This window comes from Meleagris gallopavo, chromosome 12 (assembly GCF_905368555.1).
Source record: "Meleagris gallopavo chromosome 12, MGAL_WU_HG_1.1, whole genome shotgun sequence".
Taxonomy (NCBI): domain Eukaryota; kingdom Metazoa; phylum Chordata; class Aves; order Galliformes; family Phasianidae; genus Meleagris; species Meleagris gallopavo.
Genome location: NC_139415.1, coordinates 2,962,688 through 2,986,012, shown reverse-complemented (window position 1 = coordinate 2,986,012; position 23,325 = coordinate 2,962,688). Strand labels below are relative to the sequence as shown.

Here is a 23,325-nt window from a genome sequence, read left to right as displayed (position 1 = left end):
AGAATACCAGCATCTTTTGCAGATTTCTGAATCACTGATATCCCTGATGATGGTTGTTTCATAATGCTTGGAATATGCCTGAAAAGTAGCAGTGCTGACACAGAGGTTCTTTTCAACTTGTCAAAGATCACTTAAATTACAACAGACTCTAGAAGTGCTTTCTGTCTTCTAGAAATCCATTACAGCATTTAAGTCAGGGTTCATCAATGTGTGTAAATCACATGAGAAGTCTTGGTGTAGTAGTAGAAGTATTTCTAGGTTGTTTATAGATTTATTAAGATATTGTTTCTTAAATGTTGCTGTTTCTAAGGAAGAGAGGTAAAAAGTACATATGGATCTTTGTTTAAAGAATTACCAACACTATTTCTTTGCCTAACTGCTTCATTTGCTGGTGAAAGGGGAACTTCTCAGATTCTGCAATAATCAAAAGCTGGGATGTTTTATATTTTCTGATCTCTACTGTAGCTACACAGAACTCATAAGACCAGAAAATTAATTCTGGTGATGCATTTGAGTTATCTTTGCTAATCAGAATGATTTTCCTCTTTTATTTTTTTATTTATGTATTATTTTGGGTGTGCTTGGTGCCAGTATGGAGTTTACCAGGTATTACATGAGTATATCAAATATTAGCTATTACCATGGATTAGATGTTATTTTGACACCAGAGCTTCATGTGGTCCCATGGAAGTCTTTCAGATTAGGTAAAAGTATTTGCTTGCAATGGTTTGCCCAATATGATGTTAGTAAATTTAAAGACTGGAGGGTTTATATCTTACTTGGATGCACAATCGAACTTGCTAGATTGTACTACACAATACTCACAAATAGGTTGTCCTAATAAATGGTCATGTGTTTTGTTATTCTAGGTAGCTTAAGAGATAATGAAAGTTAAATAAATAAATAAATAGAAATTTCTAATGGCAATTCTTTTCAAATGAAGAGCATATACCTTCTAGCACTGTTACCTGTGTGATTTACCACAGTATGCACTGAAACACAGAAGGTTACTTCAGATGCAAGTCCCTAGTCATCCCATTATTTTGTTTTAATTACTTTAAAAAGCACACAAGGTGATAAAGGATGTGTTAAATTTGGCTGCTGCTTCTGTTTTGTGATGTCCTCGAGTCACTTATTTATACTTTCAGTTCAGATTCTTAAAACTGGGGATAATAGTTCTCTACTGTGTTGTATGAGTGAACAGGCTAAGGATTGCACGTATTTAAATGTAAAGGTTTTGGAGGGCACAGAGCTGTATGTGATGCACTGATAACACATCCAAGTGTACACAAGACATCGAAGTCCGTGGTGGTAACGCGCTCAGGTACGTCACACAAAAGAGAAATGTACCTTCAGAACACTGAGGTTGTGAGACCTCTTTAAATGTCTTCTATGTTCTTCAAGGAAAGCTTCTTATACAGCTTTTGTGCAGTAAAAGTTGTCCTTGTTTTCAGGTTTTAACTGTAATCATTTCTCTTACAATGAGAAAAACTGCTAGAATATTTCATCTGAGAGAACTGAGAGTACCCTTCAGTGGCTCTATAGTTCTCTGCTTTCAGCAGGAGAAAATTCAACTTCTCAGACATTTTTTCCAAAAGATTTTTTACAAAGAGAACGGAGCAGTTTGCTGTTTTTATCTGTGATTAATTTGGCATTTGGTTTTCCAGTTAAAAGCTCTCCGCAGTGCCCAGTAAAAGCTGCCATCAGCCAATTTGCTGGGGATTCACATACTTCAGTGGAGACCTTCAGCTGTCAGCTCCTGCTGAGAAGGGCCCAGGCAGTTCTGTAATTGTTTCAGTCTCACTTAGCGATAAATATTAAGCTTAGCATGCTACTGTCAGTATTAACGTTTTGCTCCAAGCCCAAATCAGAAGAAAAAAAAAAGGTTTCTTGTTTAGTAGTCTTTTCTATACCAGTAATAATACAGCAAAATTGCCAGATGATCTACATAAAATATTTAGTCAAAGTTTGGGCATGCAATGTAGACAATTCAATCCTTTTATATCTTCCAGCATCTGTTTGGTCAGGCTGGGACGCAGCTGCAAACAAATTCACGGTTATGTAATAAATCCAGTTAGCTACGTCCTGCACGTTGAAGTGGCAGCTATGTTTAGCTCTGCTAACTGAACGTGGCTCTGAAATGCGTTTACACCATGCTCATCTGCTGATAATAGGAACATAGACTTTGTGTGGTAACCTTAGGTCAGGAGCAGCAGGTGCAGTGCAGTGGGGGAGCACTCATCACAAACAATAGATTTGTAATTCCAGTTGAAGCAATGCCCAGTAATTTTTTTGAGCACACAGAAAACATCCAAATTCCACTGCAACATGAAAGAATACGGCGTTGGTGGGTTTGATTGTTGGGAAGGTTGCTTGTTTGATTTCCGTGCCATGCTTTGGGCTTTCGTTTACTCTCCAATCTTGTGCTGACCACTGCCTATGCACTGAGCACTTCACAATAAGAGCCACACGCTGGATGTTTTGACGGTGGAGGGCATGCAGCATACAGGCAGATTCTCAATATGAGGAATGAGCGTGCTTACTGCAGAGCATTGTGATCAATGCTGGGTGCTGGGAGGAACTCCTGTGTAAGCAGCCTTCCTTCCACACTGACTGCAGTATGTCTGTCACACACACAGCCCAATGACACACGCAGCCCAAGCATGGCTGCAGGACAGGCAGACAATAAGAAATACAAGAGTTCAGCAACTCAGAGTGGGACTGATGCTGAAGTAGCCGTGTTGGTCGTTGAACATAAATAGCCACACCATTTTTCTATACTTGAGCATGAATACTTGAAGGAGAGAATTTTGTTGTGGTTATACGTTACCACTCTGAGTAAGGCTCGTTCCAGGACCTACAAATGCTGGTCATTTTTTTGGACTGGAGGAAGTCGTTGTGGGCAGTGCTGTGCAGAGCTGCTCAGCCCATCTCCCACAGCTTTCCTCTCTAAAAGTACAAATCTGAACGGTGTCTTCCATGTGAGCACGTCTCGCTTTGTGCTGGCTGCTTCCAGTGCTGCTGTTGCTGTGCACACTCTGTGTATTAACATTATGGCAAGTTAGGAAAAAAGTCACTAATATTTCACAGTTGGTGCATTTAAAGTTATCCCTTCTCCCAGCTTTTTGGTTACCAGGTATTGAGAATAGGTCCTGTAAGGAGCTTTCATTATATACGTTAGCTACCCGCGGCAGGTGGAATTATCTTATGTCTTTTTTTAGCTTGCATCTATTAATTTGTTTTGCGATTAAAACTTCCAAGCCATTCTGACTTAAAAACTGTAATTCTAATTCTGTGTGGAAGAGCGGTCAGACAGCGCCGGCTCGGAGCTCTCCCTCAGAAGCAGCGCTCCTACCGCACAGCCGAGAGCCGACACCTCTGAACCCCAGCGGGGCTGCGGAGCACCGGCCCGGGCCGCTGCCATGAGGGAGGCGGTGAGGGAGTGAGGGCGGGCAGCCAGGCGATCCCCGCCCCTCGCCCCCCTCGGCCGCTCCGCGCGGGGCGTGGCCAGCGCCTCCCGCCGGCAGCGGCGCCCCGTGCCCGCCGTGGGGCTCGGAGGCGGCGGGGCCATGGCCGAGCTGAGCGCCGGGCTGCGCTGCGGCCGCCCCCTGCTTCTCTTCACCTGCCTCTTCGCAGCCGTCCTCGGGAAGCCCGGAGCCGGCCCTGCCGTCCGCGCCTCTCAGGCGGGTAAGGCGCTCGGCGGGGAGCCGGGCGGGGGGTACCGCTCGTCCCTGGGGCCGCAGCCCGGCTCTGGGCTGAAGGGGGAGCGCTGCTGTCACTCCGCGGTGCGGAGGGGCGCGGGGCAGCGCGTTGTCTCCCGGAGTTGAGGAGCGGCCGCCTCACGGCCCGCTGCGGGCACAGCGCGGGCTGAGGGGTGCGAGGCAGTGCGCGAGGGCGGGAAACGAAGCTTGAAGGAGCAAAATTGATGTTCCTTCAAGGAATTATTGATCGAGAATTATTTCTAAGTGTTTTATGGGCGCGTTGCTAAGGCTTCTGCCAAAAAGAATGATAATCCGGGAGTCGCAATATACGAGCAGAAGGGATATTAACGGAAAATAAAGTTGGCTTTTCTGAAAGCTCAAAGTTACGAAATAGCCCTATGTAGGGAACTCGATTGCATCGCCCTCTTGTTTTTAATTCAGCGTACACAATTGCAATCTGTTACTGCGAAATGTGACTGAAAAGGTTATACTGTAACACAGTATTTGGAAATGCAGCCTTTTCCATCATAGCAGAAGATGGTGGAGATCTCTGATGGGACCCGTGCTTCTTCCTGACAGCAGGAAGCCACGCGCCTTCCCCTCCCAAAGGGGATTTATTTGTTTATTTCCACCCCCCTTTTCCTCTTTATGTTTTCTTTGGTGATTCTTAGAATGCTTACTTCTGCAATGCATACCCTCTAGATTAGGTCTGTATGAGCAAACAGTTTGGCTGTGGATGTTCTGTGTACTTGCTCATCCTTGCGCTCCTTGCAGAGCGCAGAGGGCTGCCTGCCACCCCCGTGCTTTTATGATACAATCCACAGTGCAGATGTTTGGAGCAAAAACAGGGCTCCAAACAGGCAGCCTGAAGGTGATTGTATCTATTTCCTGATGAACCGCAGGATGCGTGACAGTATAGCATGCTGCTGTCATTATAAAATTTGTACATGCACTCATTAGTACGAGCAGTAATTATCTCTTGATGCTAAGCTCTTAGGGGACGGTCTAGTTATACTTTCCAATTATCAAGTTGAAAACTTTGATCTTTTAAATTCAAGTGAATGTAAGAACTGTTTTCCCTGCTTTCTACATGCCTTTGTTCATACTGGTTAGGGCTAAGCAGTGTTGCAGTTGGAAATCTCTGACAGTTTCATGTCTGCAATACGTCACTTTGCTCTGCTGCTGGCTGGCACGATACTGCTGTGCTGGGGGAGAGCAAACAGAAATGCTCCAAATGACTTGAACAGCCTGAAATAAATGGAAATATGTACAAGTTCCTGCAACACAGGTCTGTCTTGATTGTACTCTTAACCTTGGAAATATCTAGATATCCTCTGACGAAACTGAAGCCCGTGCAGAAACTGTAACTTGTGATAGTTTTAAGGAGTAGAGGGATTTGTCGTGATTTTACATATATCTTCTGATTAATGAAGCAGTGGCAGGGAGTTCTCTCTTTGTGTTAAGCTTTCTTTATATTTTTTTCTTTATATTTTTAAGATCTGTATAGTTAATATTGAAAGTAATCTTGCTCTACTTTTTCCTGTCTGTGCAATAGTACTGTGGCTTGCACTTAAAATTGTCACCAGCTCCCATCGTAATCTGATGTGACCAGATCTGCTCGGGGAATGCAGAGGACAATCACCAGTGCTCGGTGGAGAAAATTTAGAGTTTATAGGAAAGGTGGAAATTTTAAATCTCCCTTGAAATGGCCATGGGACAGTTGTAGAATAAGATACGAAGTGTTTCCACTGCATTTTTAGCCTTCAAAGTGCTTCATTTGTAATAAGTTATGTGAAAGACACTGAAAATTAGAGTATTGCCATAATGAATGTGCAAGTGTACCCAAGCAGGTGTGCTGTGTTAATGCAACTCCCTGGTATGCAGGCAAGCTGTTGGGTGTGCTGCAGTTTGTAGCAGGCAGATTTATGGATAGCAGGCTGTACACTACACTAGAATACCATTAAAGCAAGTTTTAATTATAAAATACGGATATATGGACGTGATGATTATCCTTCATAGTGTTCTTTCTCATTGTAGTGATATTAAATAAGAAATCTGTGCTAGAGATTCTAAATTATAATATTAGACTTCTAAGAAGCACCCTGCACCATGGATCTCTTCTCAAAAAGTACCAAGTAGTGATCCAGTTGTTTCTGTTACTAATTGCATTTCCTACTTGATTTTTAACCCATTGTAACTCTGTCAAAAGTATGCTCCCACTGCATCAATGTTCTTAAGCTAATGATACAAAAAATGAGTGCTCTTGGCATAGAAATGATTGTCTGTGATTGCAGAATTCAAATTTTGGCCACTTCCTGGTTTGATTTTTTTATTTTGTCCTCCACACAAAGTCACACTGAGGAGGACTGAGTGGAGAGAGCTTTGGGTGCAAACAGAAGTAAGTGTTGCCTCCAGGATTTATCACTGTAGAGTGCAGCTACCTGCGGTTTAGGCTGCAGAAGTTATTGAGCACCACCTGGCTAAAACTGCACTGGTACAGGCATGCTTAGAGTGGCCCTTCAGGAGCTGAAAACCCACTTCAGTGTGAGGCTTGTTCTCCACTTTGCTCATCCTTTCCATAGGTTTAACTTCTTCCTGCTCTTTTCCAGTGGTGTAGCCTCCTCCAAGTGCCTGCTGCCTTGCTGCCAGCTGTATTGCCCCTCTTTTGCTCTCTTCTTTTTCTGCTAACCACCAGTTTTTCAGATTTTTTTAATTAGTGCTAACACCAATAAACAACGGTTACACACTTGGTAATTTTTAAAGCATGCAAATACACAAAGAAGAGTAATTGGACACATGCAGTCCTTGCAATGGAGGAGCTGTGTGGTTCTATTAAATAACATAGAGAAAGATGAAGGGCTTGTTTTATTTTTGCCCATTCTTCAGACTTTGTTACTGCCTCCAACCTCCTTCTGGATATAACTTCCTCTTACAGATTATTAGTAAGCAGAAAAGCGAGCTAGAAGCATGAAAACGTATGGGTATTTCCATGACAGAGAGGAAGATAATTAGTTGAATTATGCTGTTAGCAAATATGGTAATCTCATTAAATCAGTGAATATACTGTAGGTCTGAGTGTGAGGTGTTTGAAAACCTTGCTATTAAGCGTGGAAAAGTGGTAAGGGCACACATCGCCATTTAGCTCAGCATAAGAGAAGCTGTGTCTGCAAATGGTGTGTACCTGGAGGGTGCTGTGTTGGTGCACAGGAGGTCATCTTACAGGAGCACAGTTGTGACAGTGCAACTCTGCCTCTGCATTGCTTCAAGGTCAATTAATGCTCATAAATTGTTCACAAAATTTGGTAGCGTTGGAACTGTAAAAGGAAAATGCAATTAATGCTCATACAAAAATCATGTATTTATGAAACATTAGGCTGGAATGTACACAAAACTATTCATAATTGAGGAAATAGGGATATAGAAACAGAGAAATTAAGTTGTGTCTTCAGGAAGTGTTCTCTCAGATGTCTGTAATAAGCAGGGCTTGGCAAATCTGTGTATAGTTACGAATGGGAAAAAGCCCTTGGCTAACGAGGCTTTGAGCTTAAATATCAGTAAAAATTTATAATAGTGGTTCTGCTGCACTGTTCTGACCAGCAATGCTGACCGAGGTGGAGAAATTCCCTCATGGTCAGACCCTCACAGCACAGCACAGCAGAAGCTGCCACTGCCAGCAGAGTGCTGTGATGGGTGGGAGGAAACCAAAACTGCTGTGCTGCGCTTGTCTGGGCTGGGTGCAGCTGCAGGCAGGGAGCTCTGGTGCCTTTCAGTTGGTGTCTTCAGTCTAGCCAAGTCTGCCACAAATGCAAGCATTGTTGATCCAGGTCGTGTTAAAAATGAGTGACAGGCAAACATCGTGCTACCTGCCCTAACCACAGCCCTGCAATCTTAGGCAATTCTGGAATGTTAGTCCTCTGCAGTGTCAGATCATTGTGATTCGCTGAATATTTGTGATAATAAACTTCATTTAAATAGAGATCTCTTACATTGCTTTTAATTGATCCTTCTCTTTCCTTTGTCTTCTTTCACAAGAAAGGTTAAACAGTCATTTTTCTGCAAGCATCGTTCACTACCTCATCGTCTTCTGTGGCGTGCACTAAATTCACCTCCTTGCCAAGCAAAATAATATTAATCTTTTAAATCTCTCCTCGCGTGCATGTCTGCCTCTGGTTTTAATCTGTTTATGCCATTCTGTGGTGCTTTCCTATTTTCGATGCATCTTTTTTTAGATGGATACTGTTAGTGAGCACATCATTTCTAGAGAGGTCGTGCCGTAGCTTTATATAATGGTGCATTAAAAAGAGATGTTTGTGAACATCTTTAGATTACTTTGCCCCTTAGACTGCCTGTAATAATTATGAAGTCTTTCTTTTGCAGTAGTTTCAGTCAGTTGAAATCTCATCAGTGAGCAGCAAGCCCCTTTTCTGAAGCAGGTGTTCATGCATTCTGGTGGTCTGTGTGACCTCCTGGGTCATCGTTTGTTATTTTCCAAAGCTCTTCCAAACATTCCGTTCTCCAGGGAGATGGGAGGAGACATTTAATTTGCTGTTCTTTGTTAACTGTACAAAGACTTTGGCTGTGGTAGGTCATCAGTCAGTCTCCAGGCAGTGAAATGGATCCCTGAGCACTCTGACAATGAAGTGACTGACTGCATGCTATTACTTAAAAAAGAAAGGTGCCTTCCTGTCTGTAGAAAAATAGAGGATTTACTGGTAAACAGATTAGCACATGTCTATAAAATAAAAAAGATGTGGGGAAAAGTACTTTACAAGTACTGCAAAGTTTACGTGTCACACGTGCACAAATGTTAGAAGAAGCAAGGTGAAGACAGCTACGTTTCAAACAGGAGCAGAAGCTCTGCAATGTACTGAAGGCCTATATGCTGGTTTTTAAAAGTACCACTTTGGTTTAGAACAGTAGAACTTCAACTCCTCATAGATAAGTTTTGAGTTTTAGAGATTTCCATGGTTGCATGGCACGTGGTAAGTGCTATAAGTTAAATGACATGAGTGCATTTTGCCTTTGTTACTATTAGTAGTAAAAGAATCTTCATCTCTTAAGCAGTACATGTGCTGGCAGTACTGAGGTGCTTATATAGCCAGGTCATTTTGTAACATTCTGACACAGCCTTGGCCATGCTTCTAGATGGAAGGGGATGAGAAACTTAGTACTACCTGAGCATATGCACGCATACGTGCTCTACTTGTTTAAATCACTGTTAATAAGTTGCTTTTATTGTGCAGGTGTATCTGAACCTTCTTTTATTGCCAAGAGTGAAGATCGTTTGTTTAAACGTTTATTTGAAGACTATCAAAGATGGGTTCGTCCAGTGGAACACTTGAATGACACGATAAAAATCAAGTTTGGTCTTGCAATCTCTCAGCTAGTAGATGTGGTATGTGCAGTAAATAAGCTTGTTTCTTTTATTTCACTTTTTTTTTTTCCCCAAAACTTATTTTCTTCAAATTCTTCTCAAATCGAATCAGTTGGTTTTTCCACTTGGAGTTTTTCCTCCACAGGTTTCTTGTTCCATCTTGTTTCCATAGAAAAACAGTAAGAGTGCATGAAATACAGTCACATGAAAAAAAGGCAGAGAGGAAAGAGAATCACAGGAGGGGGAAAATACTGCTTTTTAAGCAGTTAAATAATATAAGGACATAACTGTTAAGTTTTAAAAGTTCTCCTAAAAGTGTATTAGCAAAGACTGGAATGGTTTAGGGGTGCTTTCAGTTTTTTACATCACAAACTTGCATCAACTGTAGCAGTTAGTTACTATGTGCAATACAATTATTTTGTTTTAATAAATACATTTCATTTTTATAGGATGAGAAGAATCAGCTGATGACCACAAATGTCTGGCTGAAACAGGTATGTATAAAACAGCAGTGAATTCTGAGGTTTCGTAACTGCAAATTGAAAATTGGATGTAACTTTCCTAAATATTTGTTTGCTCAGATGCAGTAGTTCTTACTTTACATAGTATGTTTACATTAAGTCACTGGAAATGCTTGAAAGGATGAATTGTTACAAAATCCAGTTTAAAAAAAGTGAAATGTTTTTAAGAGTACCTTATAAAAAGAATTTTGAGTCTGCATTGTATGGCTGCTGAATAGAGCAAGGTGTGTGTTATCACCATGATGAAAATCATTGTCTCCGTAAAATAAGTTTTCTTTCAAGAACTGTGTTAAGAGAAGTATGAAGGGTTTGTGTATATTTTTATATATTTGTTTTAAGATATTTCTCCTGTCAGGCGTTCAGTGAATAACTATTACTGAAGTTTTCAATTTCAGAGTTGTATGTACTTGCTATAAAAAGCTGATTTGCCTCATCACAGCATTTGTTTATGGGCAAGAGGAAGCTACAGGCTTGATAATAATCCAAGTCCCATGCTAAACTTAGTGGCCACTATTAGCCTGGGAAATGCTTCTCACAAATCATTTTTAATTTAACTTAGAGAAGTGGTTGCAGGTTCTAATTATATTTACTGGCTTACTAAATTATTTTTATTTTGGCTATTTTTTTCTTGTTCTTTCCATTCTCTTCTCTCCAATAACTGCAAGTTCAGGCATTTATTTTCAAGAAAGCTTTATTACTACTTAGCAAGCAGAACTTATTGCAGTTAAGTCAGCTCAAATGAAATAAGAACTGACCTGAATGTATTCACAATTCTCTCTGATGAAAAATGCAAGTTTCTGAGCATTTGCCCCTCTTGAGCTTTTAGTTCAAATATAAAATACTATCTCTATAATACTTTTACTTCTGTAAACATGCTCTGAAAAAAATTTTAATCTTGTAAGGTCTGTACAGAAATAGTGTCAAGTGGCTCTTATAATAAAAAACAAATGCTGGACAATGTCGTTAGTTGTCTGTTCAGCAAATTCAGTGTTGTATGTGAATTTCAGAAAACTTACAGAAGTGTGATGCATTTATTTATTTTAAGTTGCCTGTATGTCTATTTTTGTCTGATCATGTCCTGCTTAAATAAACTCCACCTTTATTCTGATTTCTACACCTCTTGCATCTACAGGAATGGATAGATGTAAAATTAAGATGGAACCCTGAAGAGTATGCTGGAATAACATCTATTCGTGTCCCATCGGATTCTATTTGGATCCCAGACATTGTGTTATATGACAAGTAAGATTTTAATCTTTTTATATAGAATACCTTTTTCTCTTTCTAACGTTACTCTCCAACCTGCTTGTAGGAGGCTTCTTGTATGTGGTATGTGTATGTACGTTTAGTACATTTAGAATTTGCCTCTAAATGCAGTGATTTTGTTGCTACATTAAATGCAAGTTTTATTTTATTTCTTTACTGTGTCTTTTTTAGTCTCTTCAAAATGTTTATTTCCATTTCTTCTTGTAAACTGTTATTTGGAAGACTACGTCTTGCACAGCCTTGGGTGCAAGCTAATAATGTAGAGGCAGTATGCAGCTGGAGGAGAGTAACTAGTTTATACTGTTGTAACTCATATTTGGCATGGATTTAAAATGAAATGCACTTAACAGTAAGTTTGTTTTCTTCAAGAATTGATGGACCCCAGAGGAAATGAGTTTTGAACGAACCTTTCTAATCAATTCAGGTGCATATGCAACACTTCTAAAGTTTTCTGGCTTGGTGAGTCAAGAGAGACTGATTATGATTTCAAGCTTGGAAGTGGAGCACAAGTGGTGTGGTTGTTTTTTTTCCCCAATTATTGTATTTCTCCAGATTTAGAAGTATTTGTGCTGTATTACCAATAGAAAGATCAGGGTTTGGTCAGGCTGCTAAAGGTCAGGATTTCTACAATCCCTTGCTTGAATCATCAGGGCTGCTGTAAGTTGTACAGATCTTTTAATGGCTTGACAATGTTCTTCACTTTTGTGAAGGTAATTAGCTGTGTGAGATTCAGGTTAAAAAACAAAACCAAAACAAACAACAAACCTCCCACCCCAAAAAAACCAAACCCATGAACCAACAAACCCCCCAAAAAAACAACCAATCACAAGAAGTAAACTGTGAACACAGCACAAAACAAAATTTTGGCGGTGAAAGGGGAGAAAGAAGGAGCAAACAGCTAAAACAACAATAACAAAACATCTCTTCCTCCATATATCTCTTTTTCTTTCAGTGCAGATGGACGTTTTGAGGGGACATCTACTAAAACTGTGGTAAAATATGATGGCACCATTGCTTGGACTCCACCAGCAAATTATAAAAGTTCTTGTACTATTGATGTAACCTTCTTTCCTTTTGACCTCCAAAACTGCTCTATGAAATTTGGTTCCTGGACTTACGATGGCTCCCAGGTTGATATAATTTTAGAAGATTATGATGTTGACAAAAGAGACTTTTTTGATAATGGAGAATGGGAAATAGTGACTGCAACAGGGAGCAAAGGAAATAGAACTGATGGATGCTGCTGGTATCCCTTTGTTACATATTCGTTTATAATTAGACGTTTACCACTTTTTTACACATTGTTTCTCATCATTCCTTGCATTGGACTTTCTTTTCTAACTGTCCTCGTCTTCTATCTTCCTTCAAATGAAGGTGAAAAAATTTCCCTGTGCACTTCAGTCCTGGTATCTCTGACTGTTTTTCTTCTTGTCATTGAAGAGATTATTCCATCGTCTTCTAAAGTTATCCCGCTTATAGGAGAATACTTGGTGTTTACTATGATATTTGTGACATTGTCCATTGTGATAACAGTCTTTGCTATCAATATTCATCACCGTTCTTCATCTACACACAATGCCATGGCACCTTGGGTTCGCAAGATATTTCTTCACAAACTTCCCAAACTGCTTTGCATGAGAAGTCATGTAGATAGATACTTTGCTCAGAAGGAGGAAAAAGGAAATATGAGTGGATCAGAATCGTCTAGAAACACCTTGGAAGCAGCTCTAGACTCTATCCGATATATCACAAGGCATGTTATGAAGGAAAATGAAGTTCGTGAGGTGGGTGTTTTAGTCATATTAAACTCATTTTGTTAAAAGTGGAAATTAAAAAAAAAAAAAAAAAAAAAAAAAAGAACAAGCCAACTGAAACGAAGCACAACAACAACAAGGAGGAATAGTTCACTATGTGGTCACATTCAATATGTGCTAGGTTTTCTAGTTTTTATACTTCACTGGAAGTCATACACTTGTTTCTGCTGGAAAGAAGTAAGGTATGCTCCAATACTGAGGTACCAGGTTGGTATAATGCCATACGTGAACTCTTGACATATTTATGCTTTCTTATAGAAGTCCATTTTGTTGTTAATCAAATATTTTCAGAGACACACGGCTGTTACAAGAGCATGTACAGTAATTGTTACCTGCAGTGCTGCTACACGTTGTTTTCATAATGAAAGAAGTAGATATTTTTCATTTTAGTGTTGTACCTGCAGGCTACCTGAAAAATACATTTGATTTACAATTCCAGAATAACTCCTGCTAAGCCTTTTTCTTTCCAGATGTAGACAATTTTAAATTCCATAATTTGTATTAGTTTAAATACAGGTTGTCACCATAGATTAATTATTTTGTGCTGAGATCAGACTTTGACTGGATGACCTCTTGACTGATCTCTTCTAGCCCTGTTATCATTTCCCTTTGACAACTTTTGATACAATTTAAAGGATATTTTTCAGTCTGTGCATTTGCACACTGAGCTATCCTTAGTGTGGGTATTTATGCTGTGCAGGTAAGATCATTACAAATTAGTTTTCCTTCCTTGCTTTAAACTAGCACCACTTGTAATAGTTGCTGAGAGAGGTATGTACTCTTATGTTAGCCTTGGAGCAAATTAATTCTTCTCATGCAGCTTCTCAGGACTGTACTCTGATATTATCACAAGGGACCCAGTCTGGATTTTGAATACCTACTGTACCGTCAAAATAGGATTCTTGTATATACAGTGCAGAGTATGTCCATGTATATACAGCACAAATAGAACAGTTTGCTTAAATATAGCTTTGAGTAAACTGTGAGTTGATTCTCTTTATTAAATTACTTTACTCAATTGTACGTGGCAAGAGAGTTGATAGGTATTTTGTTTTTTGGTTGCTGCAACTCTAAACATCAGAACTGAACATACAGCTGACTGGGGATTCACTTACATTTTGTTATTTGGCCTCTGGGGAATGCAGGCTTTGATTGCAGAAAGATTTTAGCCCTGGTTGTTGAAAATAAAGTTTACACAGCTGGTGTTGTAGCCTTGCCTTGCAGGATGCAGTAGGCCTGGGAAATGCAGATAGCTCCAACTGAAATGAAAGTTGCTTTTTTGGCAGCTTTAATTTGCTTGCATGATTATATCGGCTGTACTTGCAAAACTGTGTGTAGATACAAATAATCCTTTCAAAAAGGGAAACAGTCTTGAAAGCACCGTGAGTGTTCTTCCTGAAGTGTAATTCCATGCACCAGTAACTTCACAGTTGTCAGATGTTATGTGTAATGCTAGAGCTGCTGTCTGCTCCTAATTGTTTGCAACTTTAGCATCTAGCTTCTGCCTGGGAGTCCGACTCTATGGTGAGGCTGTGGCATGAATCCTAAATCCTCCAGTATGTTACTAAATTGCACACTGATTTTCTCTCTGTGTAACTGAGGATGTTCAATGCTCATCAGGGTCAACTGATACACTAAAATTTAGCATTTTAGCTGCATATTTTACTGGTCTATGTAGAGAGAAGCGTTTTCCTGCTGTGGGCCACAGTGTGATTTATTAATACATGTATATATTGAAAAGAAGGGGGTTATCAAATTGACCTGACTAGGAGGGGGAGGAAAACGTGAAGTGATTAATTACTGCAGAGTCTGATGCTGTATTTTCACCCACTCTTGCACGTACTGGACAGCTCTTATGTTCTTTGTTTTTTAGGTTGTTGAAGACTGGAAATTTATTGCTCAGGTGCTTGATCGAATGTTCTTATGGGCCTTTCTTCTGGTTTCAATAATTGGATCACTTGTGTTATTTATTCCTGTTATTCATAAATGGGCAAGTATAATAGTACCTGTGCATATAGGCAGTACAAATACATAAGATATTTTTGGATCTGTCTCCTGCTAACATCATTCTAAAAAGGTTTTGTAGTGTTAAGTTTCCATGCATGTTCTTTGTAGGCATGTTTCTGATAGGAAAAAAAAATAAAGTCCTAAACTTAAAAATTATGTTGTTAAAGCATGACACGTAGGACTCACAGAAGTCAATGTGCTTAGTGCCAGTCTACGAAGATACTTGTACATCAGGTCAAAATCAAAGACCTTTGCAAATATTTGCATGTGTGTGTTAGAAGCAGTATATACTGACACCTACCGAGAAGGAGAAGGATTGAGATTTTTTTAATGAAGATCACTGCAGTCCCATTATTAAGTTACTGTGGAAAATATTATATTTATTATTAAATTTTTGCAGATGCTTGCACAATAGAGTTGTTTGTCAACTTATTATATTATGCAAATGAGAACTTGTATCTACACAGTAAATGAAAAATTATGATAAAAACATCACTTGAACTTCCTTCCTTTTCAGCAGACCAATAAACAGAGCATTCTGACTGCGTTATGCCTTTATAAATTCTCAGTGGAATTTTCTGCTAAACTTAAAATCTTGTTAATTCTACCATACTGATGTGACCATGTGATATATTGAGCCTTAAAATGCTTACAGGATACGTGAGTATTGATGTCTCTGTGTCAGCTATATCTCATATATGTATATTCATATTTAAAATTAATAATTATTATTAATAAAATTATTTATTATATCTCTAAACTACATTAATTAAATAATGGGTGTTAATTCTTCAAATTGATTCCAGTGCTGTTATTCTTAAAAGTTTTATTTCTGGCAGAGACTCTAGAAGAGAATGTTTTTCCTACACTTTTGGTTTTGTTAGTTTCTTTGTTTCTTCATAACACAGCTGTATCCTGCAGGGCTAATGTACAGCTTTTCAAGTCCCCTGCACAGGGAAATGATGCCAACTAATCTGTAAAAACATGCTATTATTTTTTACCAAATTATAAATAATTCTGGTTGGTATAAATAATTCCATCTGGCGTTAGATATCAGTATTTTCTGCTTTCCCATCATAATTTATTTTAAAAGTGAATTTGCAGTCTGCTTTAATCCATTAGTATAATAACTTTGTCAGTATTTCTAATATTACTGCATCAGAAACTGTGTGTGAAAATTGCACAAGAGCTTTGGGCATCTTGTTTCCTTTCCAAATGCAAAGTTTCTTTTTATAGTCCTCCTTAGCTTTGAATTACTTATTACAGTTTACCCTTATCAGAAAAGAAAACAAACCAAGGATATTAGCCATGTATCTTCTTAGCTCCCCTTCTGTACCTTGTTCAATAATGTCTGAAGACTCTTAATTATATCATGGGGTAATTGGCAGCGTGGCCAACAGAGTTCCAGCCTTTATACTAGTAACTAACAATTTTTGCAAATGCATGAAGGTTCTTTCAGTCATTTCTATAATCAGATCACAATATCTGTGGATGAAGAAGATATGTTGGAATCCTTGAGGTTTCCAGCTCATCCTCAGGTGTGCGTGGAATGAAATTATTTTTAATAGACTCAGAAGCATGGGTCTTTACTTACGTAACTCCTTTCTGAATGTGCTGAGATGTAACTAATGTAGTTTTGTCTCTTGGTCAAAATAAATGAAAGAAAATCACAATTTTCAACAGCTTGATTCTCTTTATTTTTATAAATGTTACCTCATTTGATACCACTATCTCTAAAAAGTTTCCAGTTTGGTACAGAGAGAACAATTTATACACTTAAAAAAATCTCATTACAGTATTTTTGTTGTATTGTTTATCCAAGCTCTCAAATCATCTTCAGTTACTGATTTAAAACAAGACATACCTAAGACATAATTTTAGCATACTTTACAGGAGTATTTTGTATCCACTTGCTTTCCCTTGTAATAAAACCATCATCTATTACTCACCTATTAATCCTTTCGTAACAAACCTGCCCACAGACCTTTCTTCCCACAGTTTGGATGGGTTTATACACTGGGTGGCAGTGTTCTGTAGCATTTGGTATGTATGCCTCCAAAACCATTTCGTCCTTAGCAGGGCACACGTTAAATTAATATGAACTTATTTCCAAAGGTCCTATCATGTCTGGTGTTAAGTATCTTCCATTCAACTCTGGTAGCCTGAAGTACTGAACCTGTCTTGATTCTCTGAATGTCTGTATAATTTTCAGTTTATCAGCAGCTTCTTAAATAGTTCCTATGAAGTTTTACATACAACCCACATCTTTTCCAGCTATCGTGAAAAGGAGCTGGCAAGCACAGCACATATTACTTGGAGAGAAACTTTTAAAATATTTTTTTTTCATGTTATCACATTTTTTTAATAAAGCCTTCTAGGTCAAGCAAAGTTGAAGTCAAGAGGGATCCTTATTCTACTACTGAAACACACAGAAGAGCTATCAGGTGCTGGGGTAAGAGTGCAGAGTTTGGTTGGCACAAGTTTTATTTGATTTCACAGCGTGATGTTTTAAGCTTTTACATGTCATCTCCAGTCATCAAAGGTTGTAAAAACAATCCTGCTGTTCCCAGAATACATACCAGGATGAAAACCCATAGAAAAATGCGATCAATTACCATGGCAACATATTTCCAGTCATCCTGAATCTGAAAAATAAATATTAAGTAGGCATGTTTGTTAGATTAATAATTAGCATTAGCAATTAGGAATATTTCACATAGTGTGCAAAGAATTCTTTTCAGCTTTCCTATGTTTTCACTGATGAAATCATCTTGAAGCAGCTTTGTTTGAATACGCTATTTGTGCTAAATCAAAAGCTGCTACAGATACAGAAAGTTGTTCACCAATTCATCAAACTTCATGGGATACTACTTCTGTATGCCAACATTGAAAGTATCCACTTTCAGTGGATACTTTATGTTCTTAGATGATCAAGATTAGCCAGAAAAGCTTACTGGAATACACTACTGGTGTTTAAACAGTATGTTGCAGATGAATTGGTACACAGTTACCTACATGTTTGGTATACATTTCGTAGGTAATGCTGAAATTTTATTACGTTCTCATGCGAGATGTGTTGTCAATAAAGAGAACATTGTACAAGAGAGCTGCTCCCCAAAATTATCTATATTCAAAGTTGCATGTGTTTGTAATACAGCTTATGTAATTTACTTATACCAAACAGTGGTCTGTGTTGTTTGTTTTTTCTTCAAAGCAGATTGATTGTAAATGCAGTTTGAGAAATAGCAAAATATATTCTTACCTCTTTTGCTTCATTCTGCATTTTCATATTTTCTGCAATGTATTTAACACTTTCAATAGCTTCTCTCATTTCTGGTGACAGAACTGAAAATGAAAACAGAGGATCTACAGATTCAGAGCTGGAACTTCTTGTGAGATTGCCACTGAAATCAGAAAACTTCATTCGTTGATACTGGCAACAGCTGCATGCCATGTCTTGACATACAAAGCCATCTTTACAGCTTTTGATTTCAGAGCTGTTGAAGCAATTTAAGTTTGAAAACTCAGAAGTGTAAAATGGCTTTGGCTTCTGATTATTCTCTTCATCGCTGGTCGGCCTTGTCATAAACATGATCCTGGGAAGTAAGTTCAAGAAGATAGTTCTCACCCACACAGGCATGGTGTGTGTCTTGGGTGTTCTGTAGTGCACGTTAAGAACGAATACCGTAATGACAATAGACAGAGTTACAAATATCATAGTGAAAAGGAGGTATTCCCCAATAAGTGGGATCACCAGGGAAGTAGAAGGTATGGTTTCAGTGATAACAAGAAGAAACACTGTTAAAGACAGAAGGACTGATATACAGAGTGTCACCTTTTCACCACAGTCTGAGGGCAAATAGAAAACTAATACAGTCAGAAAAGAAATCAGCAGACATGGAATAATCATGTTGATAGTGTAAAATAAAGGTAAGCGTCTAATGTAAAGAGAGTATGTGATGTCTGTATAGATCTCTTCACAGCAGTTATATTTAATGTCATGTTTATACCCAGGAGCTTTAATAATGGCCCATTCTCCACTCTCCCAGTAATCTTTCAGGTTCATTGTAGAGCCGATTAATACCAAGTCAATTTTGGCTTTATCATAAGACCAGGAACCAAACTTCATGGTGCAGTTCTGATAGTCAAATGGGAAGTAGGTTACATCTATTTTACATGAGCTTTTAAATATAGCTGGGGGTATCCAGGTCACATCACCCGTGTACTTCAGTAGGGCCTTTGTCTTGTCATCAACCTGGAAATCCCCAACTGCACTGCAAAGCAAATGAAAATAACATCAGGATGCAACTGATCCAGATAGTTTTATGTTGTCAGTTCATAGACATTAAATCTTTAATACGGTTGGTGGAAGCCAGCAATTACATATGCAATTCAGCTCCATGTCAATAAGCAGGACTGTCAGTGGTTGTCATAAATTATCATAGTTAAAATAAATAAAAGCTTCGTAAATTCATAAACAGTATCTGCAGTACTGATATCTCCACCTCTTCTGCGGACCATGAAGGCATTAAGTAGTGTTGGGGTGCATCTTTGCCTGAATTGTGTATTCAGTGAGGCTTTTTTAAAGTTTTGTATCGCTCCCCTGGTCCCATCAAGGTCCATGTGACAATTACATTTGTTTATACAAAAAGTAAAACTGAAAATGTAATCTTCATTTTTATGGTGCAGTTAGAAAAGTAGCAGTGTCACTGCGCTTCCACAGACTTAGGCTTTGGATCTGTGTGGTTAAACACATCAGACTGAGAGCAGAGGGATCCATTTAATTATGGTTTGGCTCTTCACAGTCGTGTTTTAGCTGTTACTTTTGTATGCTGCTATAGGAAAGGCATCAAATTATGAGTTTAACGGATAGAAAGTTAGAACTAGCTTGTTTGTATGTTTCAGTCTGACTCAGATAAGAAAACTGGAGTCCAAGGGAACCTATTGTCATTTCCCTTGTCAGCAGAGTGAAAAACAGTAGTAAAATTGGGGTCTTGTGAAGGGAAAAAGTATACCTCGCTTTGGCCTACCCTCCTCCCCCCCTCAGTGCTTGCACCTTCAGGTTAGGACCTGGCTCATAGCCAGCGATGCTGATTTGGATGGCATGTAAGTAGCAGAGAGATGGGACATTGGAAAGTAGGCTTTTTCAGCAAGTTCACTGAATTTGTTGGTATTCATTAGATTTTAAAAAATCAGCAGCAGTTCCTCCTGTAGAATCACAGAATGGTTGGGGTTGGAATGGACCTTAAAGACCATATAGTTTCAAGCCCTTGCCATAGGGCTCAGATAGCTTTCACTGGGTCAGGTTGCTCACAGCCCCATTCAGCCTGGCCTGGAGCACTTCCAAGGATGGGGCAAAACACTTTCTCTGGGAAACCTGCTCCAGCACCTCACCACCACCACAGCAAAGAATTCTTGCTTCTATCTCACACAGATCTTCCTTCTTTGAGTTTAGAGCTGCTATGACCGAATTAAGAAAACAGGTATGTAGGAGTCTTACTTGTTATATAATACAATATCTGGCTTCCAGATCTGGCCAGAGGGCACTCGGATGAATTCAGCACCTCCATAATCCACTGGATTCCACCGAAGCTTGTAATCATTCCAGATCTAATTAGAGAAGAAATGAGTAAGGGCATTAAGTTTGCAAGAAATCAAAATCGTATGGACTAGAGTCAAAGCAAGTGCTGTGGGATGGCTTTTAGGCTGTTTTGTTTTGGATACCACCATGATCAGATGTTTCTTAATCACGCATCCATGTCAAGTGTTTGTGTGGGTATAGAGGTGACTCAGTCCCTGTACCAATGAAACAACGTGAAAAAGGAAGGCAGTGTAGGATGGGAGTAATAACTTAGGTCTCAAAAAGCACTGCTGAACAGTGGAAATGGATTGATAGGTTGCTGTGTGAAAGCACTGAAGGACAGACCCAGCTGGCATTATTCAGTCAAGCAACTGTTCATTAGTGCTCATTAAAACCCAGCTTAGCCAAATTGATGATTAAGATGAAGCTGCCTATTAAGTTGGTTATGCTGACCACCACAGTAAGTAATTGCCTTTTTAACCTATGAAGTTCCTTTTAAGCAAAGGTAGCATTGTTGTGTCGGAGCGGCTGTGTGACCTGAGAGACCCCCGTGCCGAGCCTCCCCTCCGTGTGCCTTCCTATCCACCGTGACAACATTCTAGAGCAAAACACGGTGCTCGAGGACTACGCTGAGCGTAGGTATACTGCTGCAGCTGATCGCCCTCAGTTTAACAGCTGCACCCCGACGTAGGCCCCGTATTTAAACGCTGTGCTGATGTGAGGAGTTGGTGGTGGTTGTGTTGGTTGAGGTGCGCTAGCCTTAGGGGGGCTCTCACAGGGCCCGAGGCGGGAAAGTGCGCGCCGCGTGCCGAGGTGCTGCCGCGTGCCGCTGGGGGGCAGCAGAGCGCCGGGCAGCGAGGCGCTGAGGGGAACGGCCCAGAGGCTCCGCGTGTGATCCCCGCAACACCCCGTTGGGCGGCCGCCTCGTCCCGGGCTCGTCCCACCGGGTTCGGGGAGCACTACTCACGTGCTTCAGCCACAGGTTGGTCTCCATGATCTGGTTGACTTCGTCCTGTAAAACAAAGGCGTGTCGGGCGCGGGGCCGGCCCTCCCGCGGGCGCCAGGTGGGGTCGAACACTCACCACTTTGACCAGCTGGGACATGGACACCTCGAACTGGATGATGACGGGGTCCGAGATGTTCTTTACCGGGCGGACGAACTGGTTGTAGTTCTTGAAGAGAGCCGCGTACAGCCGGTGCTCGGGCTCGGAGCCGCCGCAGCCTGCGGGGCGAGGGCAGAGATCTGCTGTATCTGCCCTGGGATACCCTGAGCCGTGCTGATGTACGGCACAGCAACGTGCAGCTGGTGGGGAGGCTGTGTGCTAAGCTGTCCAGCAGCTGTTTGCTCCGAGCACCGGTCAGCGCAGCACCGCTTTCCTTTTAGGAGGCTCTTCCTTAAAGTCTCGCGCGGGCAGCGCGGCTCCCGGTGCTCCAAACAGAAGGACCTGTTTTGTGCTGCTTTCTGGGTGTTACAGCAAACTTGTCAAAGGCACAGAGCTAACGCCTGCTGAATGAACCCCGCAGCCCCTTTAGACCGTAAATCAACAGATGTTTGCGAGGACATTTATTATCTTTTCACCCTCCTGGCTAGTATTTTTCATAAATGAAGCAGAGGTACCTGCAGGTGATGGAGCTGAGGTGTTTAACAGCAGGTGTTACTTTCTGGTCTTTGTAAGAGCCCTTATTTCCCTGGGACAAGGAAGTTCCCCTCACGTGTAGCTGTATTCAGATAACACTTGGAAGGTGATTTCATTTCTCAGATTAGCGAAATCGCTCAAGCCATGTTGCTAATTGAAAAATGAACATATTTCTTTGATTCTTCTGAACTGCTAGCATTGCCCTGTTGTGTGGTTGTTGTTTTGGTGCTTCATCTCCCAGATCAAGGCTTCCTGGAATAAATACTCAATCTCTTTGATAAGTCACGTTAAAGCTAAGTTATAGTGACTCTTTATGATGGCCAGTCCCAAATTGCCAGCCTTTTAGTGTGCCACCAGCTGTTGGATTAAATCTATTGCCCGCTTTATCTCCAGAATAAGCGTATTAATGTTTTGTTTTTTAAAATTTAAAGATTTTGCTGCTTTGTTTGCAGAGGTAAGGCACTGTTTGCAGCACACGTTTAAAACTTTTTAATATTGTCTCTCTTCTAGTCCTTAATTGCTCCACAGTATATAAAACCAAGCCTTTACATGTAAGGTGCTTTCTCTTCTCAACGTTAATATGGCTTTGTGTGTCTCGTTTGGCATATTGAATCAGGATGACTTAATTACCTCAGAAGGAAGAATTAGAAGCAAAACAAGACAAAAAAGCCCAACAGTGTAACAAACTGTGGTAGGATTCTGCACATTTCATCCCTTAGTTTGGCATAAGCTTCCACACTTCTTAAAATAAATTGGCACCCAAGCCGTCTCCTGCTCACCTCCTCAGTTCCTCCTCTACCAACAACAGATAAACAAATTAAGGATCACTCACCTTGAAAGAGGATGCAAACAGCAGCAGTTAAGAGGAGCGCGTGTATGCTCTGCATGGTGTTATGAATGACAGCCTGGCGACAGAGGCTGCCGGAGATGAGCTGAGCTGCCAGGATTGTACGAGCACAGCCTGCGTGGGCAGCTCCGTTCCTGTGATGCGTGCAATGCCTGTGAGCAGCAGCACCCCGGCACGGCGCTGCGCAGTGCGCTCCTGTCAGCTGGGCTGGGCTGTCCCCGACCCTGCTACCCAGGTAGTCGGAGCAGGGAAAACAGAATCAATTGCAGACAAATACTGTGGGCAATGAGCAGCTTCCCAGTGTGGGTAAAAGTCCGTGAAATGGTACGTAGGTGAACGTGGTAATTTGGCAATGCTGAAGATTTTTTCAGTCAGTTGCTGTACAAAATCCTTCTTTGTAAGAGGCTCGTGCCAAGTTACTAGGAGAAGTCTAGTTAATGAAAATCTTATAATTGGATTGTGCCAAAATGAATATTGGTATTAGGGATGCGTGATTTAGCAGTAAACTGAGATCATGAGACCCAAATTTCCAATTACGCTGTGAATGTTGAAAGTTTCTTCTTGGCTATCTCTCATC

At 40.3% G+C, this 23,325-nt stretch overlaps 2 protein-coding genes across 2 annotated transcripts; one reads left to right on the top strand and one right to left on the bottom strand.

The window, feature by feature from the left end:
• The first annotated feature begins 1,533 nt into the window (after nucleotides 1–1,533).
• On the top strand, nucleotides 1,534–16,356 carry CHRNA5 (cholinergic receptor nicotinic alpha 5 subunit). The gene is made up of 6 exons (XM_085234341.1): nucleotides 1,534–3,687; nucleotides 8,945–9,096; nucleotides 9,525–9,569; nucleotides 10,729–10,838; nucleotides 11,815–12,646; nucleotides 14,550–16,356. Exons 1-6 carry the CDS (start codon nucleotides 3,570–3,572, stop codon nucleotides 14,709–14,711), a joined length of 1,419 nt encoding a protein of 472 aa, XP_085090467.1. The 5' UTR covers nucleotides 1,534–3,569; the 3' UTR covers nucleotides 14,712–16,356.
• CHRNA3 (cholinergic receptor nicotinic alpha 3 subunit) lies at nucleotides 16,357–22,947 on the bottom strand. The gene is made up of 6 exons (XM_003209357.5): nucleotides 22,734–22,947; nucleotides 21,347–21,486; nucleotides 21,232–21,276; nucleotides 20,184–20,293; nucleotides 17,946–18,957; nucleotides 16,357–17,328 (listed from the first exon to the last, which is right to left on the bottom strand). The coding sequence occupies exons 1-6, from the start codon at nucleotides 22,786–22,788 to the stop codon at nucleotides 17,200–17,202; spliced, it is 1,491 nt and encodes a 496-aa protein (XP_003209405.1). The 5' UTR covers nucleotides 22,789–22,947; the 3' UTR covers nucleotides 16,357–17,199.
• Between the last annotated feature and the right edge of the window lie 378 nt (nucleotides 22,948–23,325).

Excerpts from the sequence above, each read along its gene's own strand:
- CHRNA5 (XM_085234341.1), top strand. The coding sequence starts at position 3,570 with ATGGCCGAGCTGAGCGCCGGGCTGCGCTGCGGCCGCCCCCTGCTTCTC. Across the intron at positions 3,688-8,944 it reads CGTCCGCGCCTCTCAGGCGG|GTGTATCTGAACCTTCTTTT; the intron begins GTAAGGCGCTCG and ends TTTATTGTGCAG. Across the intron at positions 12,647-14,549 it reads AGGAAAATGAAGTTCGTGAG|GTTGTTGAAGACTGGAAATT; the intron begins GTGGGTGTTTTA and ends TTTGTTTTTTAG.
- CHRNA3 (XM_003209357.5), bottom strand. The coding sequence starts at position 22,788 with ATGCAGAGCATACACGCGCTCCTCTTAACTGCTGCTGTTTGCATCCTC. Across the intron at positions 20,294-21,231 it reads CCAACCTGTGGCTGAAGCAC|ATCTGGAATGATTACAAGCT; the intron begins GTGAGTAGTGCT and ends TTCTCTAATTAG. Across the intron at positions 18,958-20,183 it reads GATATTGTATTATATAACAA|TGCAGTTGGGGATTTCCAGG; the intron begins GTAAGACTCCTA and ends TTTGCTTTGCAG.